This window comes from Erythrolamprus reginae, chromosome 1 (assembly GCF_031021105.1).
Source record: "Erythrolamprus reginae isolate rEryReg1 chromosome 1, rEryReg1.hap1, whole genome shotgun sequence".
NCBI lineage: Eukaryota > Metazoa > Chordata > Lepidosauria > Squamata > Dipsadidae > Erythrolamprus > Erythrolamprus reginae.
The window spans coordinates 354629154-354650924 of NC_091950.1; the positions used below are offsets into that span (position 1 = coordinate 354629154).

Sequence of the window (21771 nt, forward strand, 5' to 3'; positions counted from 1 at the left end):
GAGAGGGAGGGAGAGAAAGAGATATAAAGAGAAAGAGAGAGGTTGGGAGAGAGAAAAAAGAGAGAAAGAGATATAAAGAGAAAGAGAGAGAAAGGGAGATAAAAAGAGAAAAAGAGAGAGAAAGGGAGAGAAAAAGAGAAAAAGAAAGAAAAGTAGAGAGAGAAAGAGAGACAAAAAGAGAGGGAGAGAAAGAGAGAGAGAGAGAGAGAGAAAAGCAGGTGAGGGGGGCACACCTATTTTGCCAGCCCTCGAATGGGCCATAGGGATCCGGTGTATGTGGAGGGAGAGGTCCCCAGCTTCTGTTCTGCAGAGGGGAAGCCAAAGCCCCCGCATGGGTTATGCAGAGTGCCAGTGTTTGGGGCAAGGTGGGGGGGTGGGGGTCTTCCTTAACCCCCATTTCTTTGGTGGGGCTAAGAGGCCTGCCCAGCAGGGCTGATGTGTTGCGGAAGGTCTTGTCGAGGGAGACCAGTGGAGCCCCCCCCGCTCCCATCCCCAGGGAAGGGGGTTCTGGCATCACTGCCACTGGCTTTGGAAAGAAGCCCCCGGCCTCTTCAGGGGGTGGAGGGAGGGGTCCGTAGCACAGGGCTGGACAATGGCTGAAGACAGTTGACTGCAGCTTTCATAATTCCTCAGCCAGGAATATGAAGAAGACAGTTTGAAAATTTAAAAGGGAAGGAAGGAAGGAAGGAAGGAAGGAGGGAGGGAGGGAGGAGGGAGGGGAAAGAAAAAGAAGAAAAAAAAGGAAAGAAAGAAAAAGACGAAAGAAAGAAAGAAAGAAAGAAAGAAAGAGGAAGGAAGGAAGGGAAAAAAACCAAAAGAGAAAAAAGAAAGAAAAAGGGAAGGAAGGAAGGAAGGAAGGAAGGAAGGAAGGAAGAAGGGAGGGGGGCCCCAGACACTTAGGCTGTATGGGGCCCCAAAATTCCTGATGGCGGCCCTGCTTCCGAGGATGGCAAAATGAGGACCCAGCCTGTTGGTGACGATATCCTGACTCTGTAAACTGCTTGGGTGGGTGGGTGGGGGGGGCTGTAAAGCACTGTGAAGCAGTATCTAAGTCCAAGTGTCATTGCTATTGCTAAGTCCACCAGACTTAAATATGTCAAATGGTTAAATAAGGTCCAGGGGTGAAGTGTTTTTAATAGGAAAGTGAACACAAGAACAAGGGGACACAATCTGAAGTTAGTTGGGGGAAAGATCAAAAGCAACATGAGAAAATATTATTTTACTGAAAGAGTAACTGAATTTAAACATGCCTGGGATAAACATAGATCCATCCTAAGATAAAAAACAGGAAATAGTATAAGGGCAGACTAGATGGATCATAAGGTCTTTTTCTGCCGTCAGTCTTCTATGTTTCTATGTTTCTACTTAAAGCAAGAACTTATTAGCTTCAAAAATATTATTTCACACAATTTTAAATTTTCTCTCATCTTTTCATTTTTAAACAGGTACCTTATTTGTTTTCCATCCTTAGACACCGAGAGCCTCTAATCACCAGTGTCCCAGTGGATTAAAATAGGGCAAAACATTTTAATTAAAACCAAAAATATTGAAAACATTTTTAAAAATCTTTTTTAGAATTGAACAAAGCAGTTAGACCTATGTATTCAGCAAGGAATGCATTCCAAAGAGTTTGACCCCCTTCGCCTGAAAAACTTACTGAAACAGGAGGGATAATTCTTCAACACACCTCTAATGACTGTGTGTGTGTGTTTGTGTCTGCTGGGAGTGGGAATCGTGCAAAATGAGGCAATATTTCAAAAGCCTACAACTAAATTGTAGTCAGCTGTAGAGACAGCTATACCAGTGCTTTATCCTATTCGTGAAGGCCTACCTATGTAATTTGTGAGAATTGATGCTGACTTGGCAGCACATAATCAATCAAATGTCAGTGCTAAATTTTCAGTCAGAAGTAAGATAAATGCAGGGGGCTGGATATGGATTTTAATCCTGTGTTAGAAGCTGGAGGGAAAATACCCTCCACCTTAATATAGACATCCCTCTTTTTTTTTTTCAAAGTAAGAAAAAGCACTTTAGTAGTTGCATCCTGTACAGTATATTAAACGTAAATATTTATCAAAATTACCAATTGGAAAAGATGGTCCTTTGGACTTGAAGCATTATAGTCCTACAAATTTCAGATGGTGAGAGGTGTGTGTGTGTGTTTCTCTGTGTGTGTGTGTGCGCGCGCATGCCTGCCCCCCCCCTCACCGGCATAAATGAAAAAAGCCAATTGATCACTTGTGGTTGCTGGAACAGCTATATTTATAATCCTGTAACTTATCTTGGTTAAGGTAAGATTTGACTAGCAGATCTTGGTTCAGAAACAGAAGACAAGGAGCCAAAATGTATATGAGAAATGCCAGAGATTTGCTAACAAGGAATAAATGATTGTCTGAAATGGAATAATGTCTTGTATTAAACCATAGGAAGGGAAACCAGACCTGAGTTTCTTTGCAGTGGATTGCTTTCATTTCTCTGAGAGAGCTCATGCTGAGATGGCCGTTGCACTCTGGAATAATATGGTAAGTGAATCATATGCAGTAATCCCTGAATTCAAAGGGACCTCATTTAAGGCTTAGCCTCACAGCCATCTTAATGTGTTTTCCTCCTGTCCTTGACATTGGAAGAGACTATATTGCTTTCTAATGGCCTATATATTACTACCACTCAACAGTGAGCCTGTTCAGTGTTGCTGCTCTTATACAATTCAGTGGAGGGTGTTTTAGAACAGGTGTTGACGGAATCCCTATCATTCTTTTCCCTTCCACCCAGCATCTGGCTGGTCTTTAATTTTGCCAAAAAATATTCTGAATGGATCGTGGTGCCCGCATTTCATCTGAGGAACAGGTGACCTGCCTTTCGACACATCTTCCCCTTTCCCAAGTCTGGGCTGGAAAAAACAGCTGCATATCTGGAGAGTTTTCCGACCATACCCACTGGCCAATTATAAAAAGGGATGGGTTTGACGTAATGATTGCTTCCATTCTTTTGGAGGGCATATCATGATGGCTTAAAAGTCCAAGTCATGGGAATATTGATCGGATTGAACTTCTGGATAGAACTTTTGAAAACACACAATATATCCCAGAGGAATTTTCATAAGTTTTAGTGGTAGTATTGAGATAAGTAAAGTTAGAACATCAGTATGACTGCAAAAGAAATATGATGAAAGTTAGAATATCAATATGACTCCGATGATCTCTGAATTTTGTATCTTATGATTTATGATGATTGTATTTTATGATTATGATCATGATTTTATCACTTGTTGCTTGCATATATACTGAGAACTTATGCACCAGATGCAAATTCCTTGTGTCTAATCATACTTGGCCAATAAAGAAATCCTATGCTATGCTATGCTATGCTATCCTATGCTATGCTATCCTATCCTAAAATACCAATCCTTTAATATAAATTAGTGTCAGCCTTCACCAACGTGGTGTTATTTGGATGTGCTTCTCTTTAATTCCCATTATCTCTAGACAACAGAGCATTTAGCTGCAAATATAGTCCTTTCCATGAAGTAGGCCATTACTTTTTCTTTTCTTTGCAAGACCTGCCAATACCGAAAAGATGATTACTAGAGTGTTATACATTTCTTTAGCTAATGACTTTGCTAACTTTGTTCAAGAAAAAAGAACAGAAGAAGTTCTTTTTAAAATAATTATTCCCTCTCAAGATTTTTCTGGATCAGGCAATGTTAGAATATCTGGTGGAATTCTCTCTGAAGTCCTTCCAGTACAAACTGCAGAGGGGGTATGCCAAATCAGCACATTCTCAGCTGCTTTTGCAAACCACTTTTCTAAGTTTCCCATGATTTTTTAAAAGGTTGTTCTGGCCAGTGTCAATGAATGGTGCTGCCTTCCCATGAAAGCACAAGTTCCCTGAAGCAAAAACACAGTGATAATAATTGCCTGATAATCTTATTAAATGTTACAATAAAAGATAATAAATAATAAAATAATAATAATAATAAAATAATGAAAGATAACACTTCAGTAATCTATATCAGTCTTTTAAAGTAAATTAGATTTCTTTTTATGTATTGTTGCATTTATGATATTGTACGCCGCCCTGAATTGCTATGAGAAGGGCAGCATAGAAAATTAATTAATAAATAAAATAAATAAATAACTAATATACTTTTTTTAAAAAAAATACAAAATACAAACAATATAAAAGAAACGGAAAATAATAAACAAGAAGACAAAGAAAAGAAATATATAAATAATTTCCCATTTCATCGCAATTGTAATAACTTAACACTTTCTTTTAAAATATAGCAAAAAGTCTCTTCTTCCCATGTTTCATCTCTTATCTATAGATAATCCTTCAAACAGCCTCTTTGTTCAATTCTGATCAGCAAAAATGAATTAAGAATTATAAACATAATATATCTATTTTAACCTAGATCATATAAATCAAGTTTATGTTCCTTCAATTTATGTTGATTGGGAAATACTTTGGGCTGGGAAATACTTTGAATTTAAATCAAGTTTATGTTCCTTCAATTTATGTTGATTGGGAAATACTTTGGGCTGGGAAATACTTTGAATTTCATTATTTAAAGGTCTTTTGTAGTGTTGGGAGCACAAACGCATCATCTACCCTGTCTCCCTCCAAAATAAGACATCCCCTGATAATAAGTCCAATTGGGCTTTTGAGTGCATGGCGATTAGGCCAAGTGCTTATTTCAGGGTTCAAAAAAAATGCAAGACGGGTCTTATTTTTGGGAAACATGATATCTGTGAGTCATTTAAGAAGCAGCCTTTAATGAGGTTCAGCAATCATTACTTTTTCCCGTGCGGTCCAAAGCATTGCTCAATTCTTTTGTTTGTCAACTTTCACAATAATGATAATCAGCATAAATAGAAAGATGATATAACGTAGATTAGTTATGCCTTGTATCAGTGATAGCGAACATTCTTTTCCTCGGGTGCCGAAACAGTGTGCGGGCATGCGATATCGTGAATGTGCGAGTGCCCACATCCATAATTCGATGCCTGGAGAGTGTGAAAACAGTTTCCCCCACTGCTCGGAGGCCCTCTGGAGGCTGGAAGTGGCCTGTTTCCCAACTTCTGGAGGGCCCAGTAGGCTCATGTTTCACCCTCCTCAGGCTCCAAAGGCTTCCCTGGAGCTGGGGGAGGGCAAAAATGCCTTCCCCCATCCCCCTGGAGGCTCTCTGGAAGCTAAAAACATCCTCCCAGAGCCTTTCTGTGAGTCAAAAATCAGATGGCCAGCACACACATAGATGTTGGAGCTGAGCTAGTGCAACGACTCACGTGCCAGCAGATATGGCTCCATGTGCCACCTGTGGCACCCGTGCCATAGGTTCGCCATCACTGCCTTATATTATTGTAGCTAGTTAGATACTGCCTACTTTGACTTCCAATATTTTGCAAGATTCCTGCCAAGAATGGAATTAGGAAGAGGGTTTTTTTTTTCATGAAAAGGATGCATTCTATTACTCAGTTATGAAGTTTAGGATAAACATCCTAAGGCTATGATGGTGAACCTATGGCATGCAGTACATGTCCCCTAGCTCAGTTCCACCATGCATGCACATGCCTCCTGCCGCTTTCTGCTACCCACACCTTCCCAGATCTCAGAAGATTCCTCCTCCCAGCTCCGTTTGGGGATGGGAGGCTTCCCCCCTCCAAGTACTGTTTTGGGATGGGAGGCAAAAATGGGGGGACATGCATGGGGAGTTGTGGGGTGCAATAGGGGTTGTGTTTGCATGCATGTGCAGAGACAGAGTGCATGGGAGGAGCTTTGCATTATGGGTGTGTGTGCATGTGCAATAGCGCATGTCCACATGCTTTTGGCACCTGACGGGAAAAAGATCAGCCATCCCTGCCCTAAGGAATCAGGAGTTTGGGACTAAGGGCTATACTTCTGTCTGTCTCCTCTACAATATGAATCATAGTCAAAGCTGGAAGAAAACAAAGTTAAGGGGGGGGGGGAGTTATTAATAATCTGTTCTTCAGTCTTTATAGCCAACCAGAGCAATGAAGATTAAGAAAATTAGAGTAAAACATCATAGCAATATCTCAAAGTGCTTTTTCAAAAGGCAACAGGACTTTGCTTTTTCCTGAAGATGTTTCGCTTCTCATCCAAGAATCTTCTTCAGTTCCGACTGACTTCTGTGGGTACTGAAGAAGCTTCTTGGATGAGGAGCAAAAAAAAAAAAAGTCCAGTTGCCTTTTGAAAAAGCACTTTGGAGACAACCATGACCTGAATGGCTCAGAATCTCCATGGACATTATAGCAATATGACCCTATTAAGCAACTATTTTGCTCGAACAGAGGTAAGGATATATATGCCTGGTCATAGTGGAGTTCCCTGATTTTAATTTCATTGTGACAATGAGAACCAAGAAATTGATTGAATCTGCATCACACAAGCAGTTCAGGAAGTAGAGGCAGAGCAAATTTTCCATGATTTCATAGCTTCTTTTGATGCTGCAGCCAATCCAAGCTGAGGTCTAGCCTGCAGGGCTGTTGATAAATGTGTGCCAGAATTGCTCTCTCTTTAAGAGGAGGAAGCAATTAAGGTCTCTCCAGATCAGTAGGGAGATGGAAATGAGAGTGGGTTGCAGACTATCTGAAGGCCTTATCATTTTTCTTGCTCTCATCCCTGTCAGGGATTCTAATCAGGCAGCTGGGATTCCATCTAAATAAAACTGAAACAACAACAGTAAAGCAATATTTATTGCCTGTTGGCAGTTGCCAATTTCATTCCTCCTTTATGGTGCACTGCTTTTGAAAATGGGTGCTGAATCACATTTTGGCTAGCAGCCAGCTCATTCCTGTATTTCTGGCTATCTTTGGGAACCTAGGATACTACCCTGGCAACTTATGCTCACTTATCCTCAAGTGAATCCATTAAAATAAGGGTCAGGTTTCACAGGTTTGACATCTTTCCATTCATCTCTAGCCAAAGAGGCTCAACTATAGATACTTCTTGTCACAGAGAAGCTGACAGTGTTATAGGGGACATATATTCAAGCCCTCCCACATTCATTTATTATTTCGCCTTGTTAATTTGTTATTTAACATGAGCTTCAAAGTTGCTTGTAACAAGCTATTTTAATTCCTTTGATGTAGATTTCTCTTCTGTAGGCTTTTAGTGTCCTGATTTCAGGGGGGTTGTACGATTACTCAAGTGTAAAAAGTTTTGCCTTTATCCATAACAGGAAGCCTTGCTAACATTTTCAATCTCATAATAATGTAAGTACGGTCATATATTAAGAATTCCAGAAAAGCCAAAGCGAGAATTACTGAGTGCTGCAATATAAAGGAGCAATATATTATTTTTTTAAATGTGACTTTACAGTGTTAGTATGTGCCCATATAAAGAAGATAGGATTCCGTTTCTGTTGGAAACTCTTTGTCTCTCTTTCAGCTGGAGCCAGTTGGCTATAAGCAGTCATATAAACATTTCACAAAGGAAAGGCTGAAGCTCAAATGTCCAACCTCAGTAAGTAGCAAGTTAGCTCCTACAAAACTCTAACTGTGAACATCAAAGCACAAGAAAAGTCCTTCTGGGTGAAAACTAAAAGCCATCTGGTCCAATATCTGATGGCGAACATATGGATGTGCACCACAGGTGCCACTGGAGCGATATCTGAAGGCATGAGAGGTGTTGCCCTATGTCAGCTCCAGTGCGCATGCGTGCGCTGGCCAGCTTGTTTTGAACTTTTGGGGCATTTTTCCTCTTCCCAGGTTTCAGGAAAGCCTATTGAACCCTGGGGATGACGGAAAATGTCCCAATGGGCCTACTGGAAGTCCAGAGCTTCAGTGAAGCCTGTGCACATGCACAGGGTGGGCTGTGTGTCTGCACGAAGGGCAGCGCAGGGGTTGTGCTCATGCGCAGGGGGTTGTATACAGTTGCGGGCAGCAACCGGTGCTTCAAGGTGCACTACTCTGGTAGGAAAATCCTGGATGCATGTGTAGCTGCGCCTCCTCGATGTACCCCCATCTGAGTCCTTTGGGATTTGGCGGCATAGAAGTCAAATAAATAAATAAATTTGGCTTCTGTGCACATGAGAGCAAGATTTTGGGTATTTTTGCCTATTTTTTGCTTCTGCGCATGCACAGAAGTAAAAATATCAGCAAAAATAGCCAAAATCTCAGTCTCATGCATGTCTTTGTGCGAGATTTGGCTTGCTGAGCATGCGCAGAAGCCAAATCTTGTGCCAACGGGTTTATATGCGACCGATGGACACGTGCCATCTGCAACAGCCTCCGAAGGCACTCCAGTAGAAGGCTGCGTGAAGGACAGCATGGGAGTTATGCACATGTGTAAGCAGTTGTGGGTACACATGCGCACACTATCGTACACGCGCACACCCATTTGGCACCCAAGCAAAAAAAAGAAAAAAATAGACAAAGCAGATGCTTTTTGGAAGCCAATAAGTAGGACTTAAGCCTTTTCCCCATATGTAACCATTAATTCCAAAGTTAGTATATATTTACCACTTTGAATCTGCCCAATAATCCCATGTTGAAAACTTTCTAAATTAGATCTGATGTTTTTGTATGGGAGCAATGCTGTGCAGGATTTTAAACAGCAAAATCAGGCTGTTTTCTTCTTGTTTTCTCTCCTCCTCCTCCTTAAAATGCCAAGGATATTTGCTGAAAGTTCATTCAGACCAAATCTCCCATTGTTTTTAATAAACAAGAGAAAGAACCAAGAGCAAAATGCACAAAAATGATAGAAATACATACATTGTCAAAGAAAAGAACAAAAGCACATATAAAAAGTTTTTTTTAACAAAAAAAGTAAACAAAATATGACAGGAAAAAACAATATATATCATTATAACAAACAGTTGCAATTCTATATATACACCTATCTAAGACAAATATTCAAATACAATATGTATATATTTTAATTTATGTAAGTTCATTTTAACCTATTGTATACTTTATAAATGACTCCCAGATTTCATTATACTTGTCCATATAAAATCTCCATCTGTTCATCAGCAATCCATTTATAAATGGCAAAACCAATCTTCTTAATCCATCCTTTTTTTTTTAGCAGCCTCCAGCAATTCTTAAATTGGGACACATTATTAAAACTTTCCAATCATATTTTCCCAATTAATATTATCATGCCTGGTCTTTAGAATGTTTCCATCCAATATAGAATTATATACTATAAAAATTTCCCTGAAGTTGTAAATATTTCTGAATGTGAGAGGAAGAGACAGATTGAGTTCACAGACTACAGCAAATAGTCTAAAAACAGATGTCAGAAATATACTTTAAGGAAATGGGTAAAACAATGTATAACAAAATGGGAAAAGAAGCCTGTACAAAAAGTGAAGTCTTTTAGCATGAGTAGAGCATCAAGGTAAGAATAACAACAGTAAGCAGAGTTTAGAATGGAATGGAATGGAATTGGAATGGAATGGAATAGAATAGAACTGAATTTCATTGGTCAAGTGTGATTGGACACACGAGGAATTCATCTTGGTGCACATGCTCTCCGTGTATTTAAGGAGTTAAGACAGTAATGACTTGTACCATCTCCAGTCATCAGTAATAAAAACTCTCCTTGCTTATATTTCATTTGGATTAAAGTAAATTGTACATTTATTAAAAAGTGCCAAGCATCATGAGATTTATGCAGTATATAAACAATCTAATTGCCTAAAAATTTAGATAGTATCAAGGCTAGTATAACATCTTGAAGTCATACTTATTGCTTCCCTATTGAGAAGAAATGTTTACTGCCTCATACCCTCAGAATAGAGCAACCGATAATAAATAGATTGTTCTCTAAAGGTTCTGTAAATGTTTTCTTTCTGCCGCAGGAATACCCATATCTTTTCACATCGAGAAATAGCCAAATGCATAATTCAGGACTTGAAACAACGTCCAATGGAGACAGCGTGCCTTACTGGGCTGTGATTATAGCGGCTACAACTGGAATTTTGGCAGGATCCCTGATTGTTTGGGGTCTGATGACTCATAAAACCAACAAGCACCCGAGGGCAAGAGATGCAGCAGCTGAAGAGAAGACAACATTTTAAATGTGCATGTGAGCCAAAGAGGTTTAACATACGTTACCTCTAGTGACATGAAAAAAAGCAACATGGAAGCTTTGCACATGCTATTTTTAACTAAAGTTTTCCATCTAAAACTGGAAGAAATGACCTCATCTCATCTTGAATAGCTAGACAGTGAAAGCTAATGCTTAGCAGTTATTAAATGTTAGAAATATAAAGAGATCTTACCTGGCAAATAAAATAACATATGTAATCTCATTTTCTGAAAAAAAAAATATTATTATCCAGTTCTGTGCCATTTAGCAGATTTTATCGTGTCTATTGGCTCCTCTTCATGATCCTCTTGCCATATCTAGTTGTAATCCTCTCCATCTTTTTTCTTAACTTGGAAGTTAAACCTTGAAATAAATGCACAATGGATTTGGAATGGTAGTTCACATGTGCTCTCAACATGGAACCATCTATATTTTTTGTTGGTGTAATGGAGACGTCACGTTTCCAGTGTTCCTAATTTCTTCATTGTGACAGGGTCTTCAACTTCCCTTGGATTCATAAGGTTCAATAAATGCTTTCATGCAACTCTTCAAGAGTCCTCAACCCACCTCAGTCATTTATTACAAATATAGCTAGCAGCATCATTTCATTTGGTTTTCTCTATTAGCAAAATTCCCAATTAGATAATGACACTCCAATGCTAGCTTTCATTTCTTCACCTGTTGATAATGCTGCTGCTTGCCTTTCTAAACTGCCTTCGAAAGAAAGTATTTCCCCTTCTTTTCTTGAATAAGGTTTCACGACCTAATTATGTGTTTGCAAGATACAATTTTGCTCTAATATGTTCACCGGCATGATTCTTTCTAATTGCTTTATTCTGTATTTATATCCTGTGTTAGAGATAAGGAAAAGGCTAAATATATTTGCAGCAGAGGCGGAGTAACGACGCGGACACAGAGAGCTGGATTTAAAATTGGGTCATTTTATTAATTAATCAAATTTGCATAATTTATTCATTAAATTAGCATAATTTAAATAAACATAACAAGGACCCGCAGGGTCAAACAATTACTTCCGGGGCGGAAATGATGTCAGAAAAACTTCTGGGGCAACTATGGGCATAGCTCCATGCTGATCCAGGTGAAGGGCCCCGCCCTCCCCTGCATCCCAGCCATGCACCTGCATGTGGGAGCTCTCGCCGTCTAACCCCTACAAGGGGATAGAAATGGGCGGGACCCAAGGACAGGTTCCCCCCAATTGCTCAGGTCGAACTAAAGGCACCATGAGCCTTGGAGAGAACCTGTCAATCATCCCCAAAGATGCCCAACGGAGAACACGCAGTTGCTAAACACCACCCAATTTCCGCCCCTAACCTGCCTACCCAAATGACCAAAGGTAAGCCAATTTTTAGACTAATCGGGGAGCGAAGCACCCCTTAACCATCCATCTGTCATCGCAGTGTGGAATAGGCGAAAAAAACGGTCGCAGAAAATACCAAGACCACCAAAAATTACTGGTAGCTCACTACAGGACAACTCGTGTAGGACAATTCAACAAATACAAAAGTTAAATTAATTTTGAAGGAACTGTGGCCAATAATAATAAAGTCAATCCAGAAACAGAAGACTAACAATAATTTGAATGAAAATGAGGTCACCAATAATAAAAGTAACTGAATGAAATGATTAACGCAGTGTTGAGTTGTCCTGTGGCAAGCTGGCTATGGCAAGTTGTTCTTGCAAATAGAGAAGTGGATTGCCAATAAACTTCACCGAACTGCAATTTTGCAAAGAAAATAGTTTTATTGCAATTTGGAATATATTGCAGTTGATGCATATAAATTTTAACACCATTAATATGGTAAGATCACAGAGAGTTGGTGATGCTTTCAATCTGGCATAGACTAAAAAATAACTGCTTGAGTGCTATATTTGTGTATGTAATACTTGATTTCACAACTGGGCTATAAATGCAGCTAATTGTTTTTAGCAACTCATTCCCAGCTTAATTTGCCTTGCAAAAGCATGTGCTACTCTTAGGTTGTAGGAGGAAAAACACTGTAAAAGTATAAGTGTATTCTGTAAACTTGGATTTATAGAAATTCAGCAGAAGACATACACTGTGTTGATTGGAGATTAACATTCAATTAGCTAGCCAGGAGACATCATCTATCCAATTGACTGATCTAGAAAGGTTATGCACAGTGGACCTAGGATGGGGAGTTATCAGAAATCCCAAATTGTAGGTTGGACTGAGAAATTGAAAAAACACTCTCTTTTTTTGGTCGAGAAAACGAGTCTTCGGACATTGAATTTAACTTGGAAAGTTTAGAAGACAGAATGAACATTTTCAAGATGAAAAATAGGTTACAACATGCTAAAATAATTAGAGGATAGGAGGAACAAAAATTTTGTAAAAAATATTTGGGAAAAACTATTTTGAAACTTAGCCTTTATCTTTACTGTATACTGGGTAAAGGACTTTCTTTTAACCATCCTGCAACTCTGTTTACTCACTGCTGGATAACTTTAGATTCTAATCTTAGCATGCAGGAGGCAGAACGCAGGATTAAGTCATATATTCTAAGACCACAGACAAATTTGCACTTGTCTTTTTTTTTAATCACGAAAGCGAAATTTCATTGCAGCAGTGTTTAGATTCACAATCCAATAATCCAACACAGCAACCATCTTCTTGCATCTATTACAGAGCAAACAAACATCTAGACAGCCTCATGAATTTGGGAAGAGGGTTTAATCTGTTTCAGATTACTGGGCTAGAGAATCTTCATCCAAAATAGCCTGGTACAGGTACAGTATATACAGTGTACAGTATATGCAGTGATACAGTATATGCAGTGAAAGGCTACTAATTTTTTTACTACCACACTGTGGGCGTGGCTTATGCAGGACGCCCTGCATTTTCTTTCAATATCTTTCAGTGCAAATTGGGTGCTCTGGGTGGAGCTCCATTTTTGCTACTGCACTACATTCCCCACCCACCCCGTCTGGGCAGCAGCCCACCCCTGAGTATATGCCTCCTGCAGTATGTACCAAATGCTAGTATGCAGTTGTCCATGAGCAGATTTGTATGCCGCCCCGAGTCTCCGGAGAGGGGCGGCATACAAATCTAATAAAAAATAATAATAATAATATAAAATCAGCTCATATGTGAGCATTAAACAAAAAAAATCCTGCTAATCTTGAATGCATTTTTCTCTTCTCCTAGCACAGAGAGAGAGGGGGGGGGGGAGAGAGAGAGAAAGAGAGAGAGAGAGAGAGAGAGGGAGGGAGAGAACGCTTTGGCTTTGCAGTCTCATCATTCTGGCAATACTGCTAGGAAGCAATATCCAGTGGACTTCTATTGATCTAAAAGAATAAAGTGGATTAAACCTGGGTATTATCTGGAGAATTCTAGAGCTGACCTGGTTGTGGACCACTCACAACATATCTGAGACTTGGACATTGAAAAGCATCTAGAAAGAAGGCAGAAACAGTGGACCTCTGTACTACAGCCAGGAAAACGAGATGGATGTGCCATTTCTGTCAACAGGAGCCAGGCACAATCCCAAGCAGAGTTTGCATCAGCTTTATTATTATTATTATTATCATCATCATCGTCTTTATTCTGGCAATTAATCAAGTCTTCTACCATCTGGCCCATAAAATTTTATAAAAAGCACAGCAGCCTGGTTATTTAATCAATACTTACATCTCGGGGCCAAATGGCATGATAAAAAATGAGGCAATAAATAGAATGCAGCATTCGGGTTGATGGAAAGGTGACAATTCCCCCCAAAATAGATTCAGCTTTTCCACCAGGCAGCCCCAGCTGGTGGGCGGCCAGGGGTCCTTGAGTCTGATGCCTTCCCTCTGCAGTCATCGTTAAGGGAAAATAATGTCATGAGTAAGGCTGCCAATTAGACTGTGTAGCCGAGCTACATTTCACGGGCTGTCTTTGTTTACAGTCAACAATTAACAATATAATTGCTTTTGGTTTTTCTATCCAGTCTTTGTCAGTTGGTTTCCAAAACACTTTTGCAAATGTTGTTGACCTTTCTGCTGGGGTTTCTCACCATTTTGCCTTCTTTCTGGCAAACAGAGAAAGGAAGTATGTCAATGTTAAATCAGTAGAGGCAGCTCTTACTCTTTGCAAGTATGCCCTACTACCTGTTGTAATGTTCCTATGATTTTGCTTTCGGGAGAGGGGAGTTTGCTTTACTCACCTGGGAGGGGGGTTTTAGGGGAAGATTCTTTGAAAGGAGAGGGAACCGCCTCCTTTCCTTGTAGTAGCTGTTTATATAGTAGCATGCATGCTCTGTTTCTCACCCTCAAGGAATGAATGAAGGAATTCAGCGAGTTTGCAAAACAATAATAAGGCCAATACACTCACCCACCTGCACCCAAGGGTGAGGAACAGTGCATTGAACAATATGGTTTTTAAAGGCTTTTTAAAATGGAAGCAAAGAAGTTACCAGCTAAACTTCTGGAGAGGCTATTTCAAGTGCCAAGGAAGAGAAATGGAGAAGTTCTGCCTCTGGACCTCCCCATCAACATATTTCATGGTAGGACTTTCTGCATTACTTGTTGGCAGAAGTGTAAATTACAGAGTGGTTCTACTTGAAGGAGGCAGTCCAAAAATATCAAAGAACCAAGTATATATGTTAAAACCAGCACTTTTGAATAGCACCTGAAACCTATCAAAAGCCCATGAGGTGATTGAAAGTAGAATTTATAGAGCTAGAATGTTTTTGATTAATATTTCCTGTAATGAAATGTAACAATCGGTGTGTAGCAAAAAGAAAAAAACCCACCCCACACTCATGACTTATTATATGGATGTGGCTTGGTGGTCATGTGACTGGGTAGGAGTGTCTTACGGCCATGTGACTGGGTGGGAGTGGCTTACTGGCCAAGTTAAGTTTTCAAATTGATGCCTGGACTCTTTTTCAGTTGATTAAGTCACATTATTTGAATAGCCACAAAAAAGACAAATGATAGACAGCATTATTTATTGAGGAGCACAGTAACATTTTAAATCTTTGTATGATAATAGATTAGGCAAATAGCTCAATTTTCTTTAATTGCTATAAAAGTTCAGTTCTAGATAATGATTAAAATGATTAAAGCTTTAATGGGCCAAACATACTATTTAATTATTTCCTATTTTAAAAGTAATTAAGGATCATACTAAGGTACTAGAGACAGAAGGACAATTAAAAACTAATAAGTACTGTATTCAATAAATAATGCATAAACCTACTACCCCCACTGCCCTCCCCCACCCATGGGGGCAGCTGCCCATCACAGCTTGCAGCCTTTCTCTGGGCTTGCCTACTCTCCACTCTTCTTGCCCTTGAATGAGTGAAGTCGACAGCTGTTCCTCATCAGAAAAGATTTGCTGCCTATCAGCACCACTGCCTGTCAGCAGCCGATCCTCTTCCGTGTCTGTGCAGGCAGGCAGCTCTCTGTCTGGTTGACCAACTGCCCAAATTCCCGAGGGTCCTGGGATAGTATCTTCCTCAGCCCCTCGCCACTCCAAACATCCAAAGGGAAACATGCCTTCCCTTTTGGACAGTCCCACTTCCAACTCCTCCTCCTATCTGGGATCTGATGGGAGCATGACATTAGTAATAGAGACCATCAGGCTGTAGGCAGGAGGGGCAATTTTTAAAAAATGCTCCCAAAGGCAGTGACTTTATCCACCTTCCTGTAATTGCTAAGATAACAGATGTGTCCATGTAGTCATCAGGAGAGAGGCTTTGTCTTAGGTAAGTTAGTTAGTTGATTTATTTGTTTGTTAAATTTATTTAACAATTTAAATTTATTTGCTGCCTTAGCTTGGGGCTTCTCTGGGTGATTTACAACAATAAAAAGGAAAAAAGATTTAAGAACATAAGGAGAGCCATGCTGAATCGGGCCAAAGCCCATCGAGTCCCGCATTCTGTGTCACACAGTGGCCCACCAATTGTACATGGGGATCTTGAGCAGAAGGAGAGGGCAAAACCCTCCCTTTCCCTTGACCCCCAATAAATGGCACTCAAGGGAATCCTGCCTGCCTCAACCAACATAGAGGTGGCACATAGACATCCATTAAAAATATAAAAATAAAATAGTAAGGAAACAAAATGATACAAAGCAATGGAAGCACAATGAAAGGAAATTAAAAATAGGAGCAGAGAGGGAGCAGGAAGTCCAGGGGGAGGGTGGGATCAGCTAATTATAGCAATAGCATTTAAATTTATATACCGCTTCACAGTGCTTTACAGCCCTCTCTAAGCGGTTTACAGAGAGCAAGCATATTGCCCCCAACAATCTGGTCCTTATTTTACTGACTTGAAAGGATGGAAGGCTCAATCAACCTTGATTAATTAGTCCAGCAGCCACCTCCAGTGATGTATTCCCCTACTGAGTCCCCAGGCTAACCAACAAAGTTCTGTTTTCAGGTCCTTGTGAAAGGATGGAAGAGGGGAAGCCTCACCTTGGACAGCAGTTAATTTATTAAGTCAAGTTTAGCTCCATGTGACTGTATGGTCTTGACCTATCCTCATGAATAACTTGTTACTTTTCCAAGGATGTATCAGTAATTTCTTAGATTCCTTCTATCCATCTGTCCATCTCTTCCCCTTCTTCTATTTCCATCAGCCTTGTCATGCATAAGTACTTTTTTCTAATCCATATGATAATGTTACCTAGTTTGGTAAAGAAATGTCTGCAAAAAAGCCACCAAGCTCAGAAAGGACCGAGGACCCCACATACCAATCAATCATCTCTTTAGTACATGCTTTAAATTGTTGTCTACTTGCTGATTACTACCCTGACGTTTCAGATTAATTGGATTCATTCTTATAGTCCATGCTACTCTCAATAACTGAGTCTTCAGAGAAGGGTGGCACATAAGTCCAATAAATAAATAAACTATTTCCAAACCTACTATTTTCTGTCTGTTATTTCTTCTCAATGGTAAATTTCCATTTGCAGTACATATTTCCTTTAACTGTTCTGATCCTTGTTGTCACAGAAATGTTTATGTATTAAATTTATATGCCCCCGTCTCACTCTATAAAGAAATTCTTTGTAAAATGTTCTAGTCATGCCTTTGTCTAGGTTTAGTAGTATATTCCTTTTATTTCATCTTTATGTCTCCAGCCCACTGTCCAGCTTCGGTTATTCTTGAATCCAAGAAAATAAAATCACTCCCATCTTTTTTACTTTGGGCTAGTAAAGTAATATTGTGTAAATATTCAAACTAAGTACAGTATTCTATTGTTCTATTTTTAATTCTAGGGATTATTTGTTCCTATTATTTATTTTGAAACAACAATTGTTGACCAACATGTCTTAGATCTGTATAATTCAACAATGTCACAGACTTCAATCCTAATTTTCCCCAGTTAATGTAGATGGGCAGTTATGGAATGTCCACATTTTTAATTCTATAGAGTGAAAGGCAGAATTGTTGCAACTGCTAATGATCTACCCTATTCTCAGAGTCTTGATATATCTCTGTGAAATCCAACTAGAAATTAATTTTATTTTACTGAATTGATGGTTTAGACACCATGCCAAACATCATCACTATTATTATTAAATATGACAGTAAATAATTGGATCCCCCCCCCCTTTTGGGAGGTACTGTTCACCATATTTTCATAGCTGAGAGTGGAGTTCTTGGACTCATCCACATTAAAATGTGGCCAAACAATTTGCATGAACATCCTATCTTTCCTTTTTCATTGGCATCTGAAGCTTTTCTGACTTCCCACACTCTTCCTAAACCCCAAGGGAAGATAACAACAACAAGAACAACAACAACAGAGTTGGAAGGGACCTTGGAGGTCTTCAAGTCCAAACCCTTGCTTGGGCAGTAGACCCTACACTATTTCAGACAAATGGTTATCCAACATCTTCTCAAAAACTTCCAGTGTTGGAGCTTTTACAACTTCTGGAGGCAAGCGGTTCCACTGATCAATTGTATTACCAAACTTCTCCCAGGTATCTTGCCTTGGTTTTTCTAATTCATCTGCACTACACTGTAATCTATATAGGCTAAAAGTGATTAAATGTTCTGAAAAATAATGTGTAAGCAGGTTCAGGGAAACCCCATAAAAATTTAAAAAGTTGAGGCATCTAAATAGTCCAAGCAGAATTGAGAATGGTTGGATGACTTGGAAGATTTGGAACTAGAAACAAAGGGAGAAAGAAACAGAGCAGAATAATGTGTCATATAAGACAACATTGTGATTGGCTGATGGGAAAGTTCAGCAACAAGCTTTTCACTTTGCAATGTTTTGTTATGGGTCCTTCTTAGATAACTTTCCATTCTAGAGTAGGCAACCTACTGTCCACCAGATAGAACTTCCTCCTTATAAGTGAACTTGGCTACAGCTGATGATAAGAATTTGGGTTCATCCAGGGAGCCATAGATTGCTGGTGCTATTATTAATATTTACAGGAAATTATGGTTTCTGGGGATCCAGTTCAATGGATTCCCTGTTGTTTGTTCAAATGATTAAATCCCCAGGTGCAGATTATTGCCTGTGTCCTTTCCTGTAGTCATTTCTAGAGAGGTACCACACTGCTATTCATTATTACAGTTGATTCTAACTATGTAAGTGGTTAGCTTGACTGAGCAGAGTCTTGTCACTGGTTCCCACTTAACTGACATGGCTAATTGGAAGTTAGATCACTCTGGACAGTTTGTTTGCATAAAACGAGGGGTATCCAAAAAGGGATTGGAAATGCATTCGCTCATCTCTTCCTACACTCCCTCCTTCCTTCTTGGAATACATCCAGAAGAAACACAAAAAAGGAAAAGATAAACAAGAGCCCTTCTTCCATTCCAGGAACGTGTGCTGACATCAGCTCCTATGAACCAGCACTTTCATCATTGCAGAAAGGTTTTTCAGTCTTTTACCCTTACTTAGACATTTTCTGTACTCTAAACATGGGAGTGCAGGGGACTATAAACAGAAGGACATTTTTTTCTCCCACAGAATCAAAACTATAAAAACCACTGGTGATTATTCCTAAAATGTTCGGACTTGCTGGCCTAAAAATTCATTTTGTCTCAATGGGCTAAACATACAGTTAGCAGTAGGTGAATCTAACCCATAAAAAGGAAAAAAGGGAGAAAAAGGCAGGCATTCTCTCTTTCTATTCCATAATTAAATGGACACAAACATTTCTCCCTTTTTCTTTCCTGCCTAACAACAAAGCGGAGTGGCTGTGGGTTTTGCCTCCCAAGGACAATTCCATCTGTCCGTCCATCACCCTGGGGGGGGGAGTCACTAACCCCCTCAGAGAGGGTTCGCAACTTGGGCGTCCTCCTCGATCCACAGCTCACATTAGAGAAACATCTTTCAGCTGTGGCGAGGGGGGCATTCGCCCAGGTTCGCCTGGTGCACCAGTTGCGGCCATATTTGGACCGGGAGTCACTGCTCACAGTCACTCATGCCCTCATCACCTCGAGGCTCGACTACTGTAATGCTCTCTACATGGGGCTACCTTTGAAAAGTGTTCGGAAACTTCAGATCGTGCAGAATGCAGCTGCGAGAGCTATCATGGGCTTTCCTAAATTTGCCCATGTCACACCAACACTCCGCAGTCTGCATTGGTTGCCGATCAGTTTCCGGTCACAATTCAAAGTGTTGGTTATGACCTATAAAGCCCTTCATGGCACCGGACCAGAATATCTCCGGGACCGCCTTCTGCTGCACGAATCCCAGCGACCAGTTAGGTCCCACAGAGTTGGCCTTCTCCGGGTCCCGTCAACTAAACAATGTTGTTTGGCGGGACCCAGGGGAAGAGCCTTCTCTGTGGCGGCCCCGACCCTTTGGAATCAACTCCCCCCAGATATCAGAGTTGCCCCCACCCTCCTAGCCTTTCGTAACCTCCTTAAAACCCACCTCTGTCGTCAGGCATGGGGGAATTGACATGTTCCTTCCCCCTAGGCTTATAAAATTTATGTATGGTATGCTAGTGTGTATGATTGGTTTTAACTTGTGGTGTTTTAAAATTAATTTAAATATTGGATTTGTTTACATTGTATGGCGATTGCTGTGAGCCGCCCCGAGTCTGCGGAGAGGGGCGGCATACAAATCTGATTAATAAATAATAAATAAATAAAAGCAGCCAATAGTTGTAGAGTTTCCCCCCTGAAAAAAGAACTGAATACAGAAAGCAGTCTCATATTGTGTTTATTTTAGCTCATGTCAAGTAGGGAATTATATACCCCTCAATTGTTGCTGGACCGATAGCAATACGTGGGCTGGGGTTTGTAATTCAGTTTCCGGTCACAATTCAAAGTGTTGGTCATTACCTATAAAGCCCTTCATGGCACCGGACCAGGGTATCTACGAGACTGCCTTCTGTCGCACGAATCCCAGCGACCGGTTAGGTCCCACAGAGTGGGCCTTCTCCGGGTCCCGTCAACAAAACAATGTCACTTGGCAGGGCCCAGGGGAAAAGCCTTCTCTGTGGCGGCCCCGACCCTCTGGAATCAACTCCCCCAGAGATTAGAATTGCCCCCACCCTCCTTGCCTTTCGTAAGCTCCTTAAAACCCACCTCTGTCGTCAGGCATGGGGGAATTGAGACATTCTTTCCCCCTAAGCCTTTATAATTTATGCATGGTATGTTTGTTATATGGATGTTTAGTTTTATAATAAGGGTATTTTAGTTGTTTTTAGTATTGGATTTGCATGATGTTTTTTATTACTGTTGTTAGCCGCCCCGAGTCTACGGAGAGGGGCGGCATACTAATCCAATAAATTAAATAAATAAATAAATAAATAAATAAATTCAAGAATACCCTAAGAGGTAGAGCTTCTCAACTGTGGGACATGAGTAAGCTGTTTTCCTGGATTCAAGATAGTTCTCTCTTCAAATTCTTCTGAAAATATCAAGTGCTGAAGCATAATCCCTCTTCATGCAAAGCAGGTATTCTTGGCAACTCGTGGCTTTTGGGGGATTGGGCTGATCTAAAGATATCCCAACAGAGTAGAATATCCAGCTGAACATAATAATGATAAAGCATGATATTGCCTATCTGAATTATCTACTATACCAGACGTCTTCAAACTTGGCAACTTTAAAACTTGTGGACTGCAACTGCCAGAATTCTCCAGCCAACATAGCTGGCTTAAAAATTCTGGGAGTTGAAGTCCACAAATCTTAAAGTTGCCATGTTTGAGTACCCCTGTGCTATACTGTACATATACAAAACCCACCCAAATGGGGGTGGCTACAGAGAATATTCCAATGGTAATTGATTTTACCTTTTCAGTTCTTCTGATGGGAAGCAGTAAGAGTGCCATACTGGCCAGTGAATCCACAAATAAAAAGGTTATGGAGTATAACTATACCTCTGCTTTATATCTGAAAGCTTTACTTAATTGTCTTGGGTGATAGTTCAGTGCTACAGCAAGGTTGAAGAAGAAAAATAGCTCAAACATTAAGACCAAGTCACAGTTGATGATAGTTATCCAGAGGTGTCTTCTTAACCACCATCAAAGTCAGGGGCCCTGATCATATCGCTTGAAAAACCATGGCTGGCAAATCTTCCCTTTAGACATCAGCCAGGACTGCAAAGATATTTGTCCAGCCAACTGAAGCTTGTCAATATTTACCAGAGATATTTTATTAGAAGCCCTACATGGCACTAGACCAGAGTACCTCCGGAACTGCCTGCTACCGCACGAATCCCAGCGACCGATAAGGTCCCACAGAGTTGGCCTTCTACAGGTCCCGTCGACTAA

The 21771-nt window shown here is 40.2% G+C and overlaps 1 protein-coding gene across 2 annotated transcripts in view; it reads left to right on the forward strand.

The window, feature by feature from the left end:
- The window catches only part of PLB1 (phospholipase B1), a 134044-nt gene extending 123431 nt beyond the window's left edge, over nt 1–10613 (forward strand). Inside the window, exons 55-57 of one of the 2 annotated variants that reach the window (XM_070740930.1) lie at nt 2427–2522; nt 7408–7482; nt 9827–10613. In XM_070740930.1, the coding sequence (XP_070597031.1) occupies nt 2427–2522; nt 7408–7482; nt 9827–10045 (390 nt within the window). In that variant the 3' untranslated portion in view covers nt 10046–10613. The remainder of the gene's footprint in view (nt 1–2426; nt 2523–7407; nt 7483–9826) is intronic. The other variant, XM_070740939.1, reaches the window with a different exon arrangement.
- The last annotated feature ends 11158 nt before the right edge of the window (nt 10614–21771 follow it).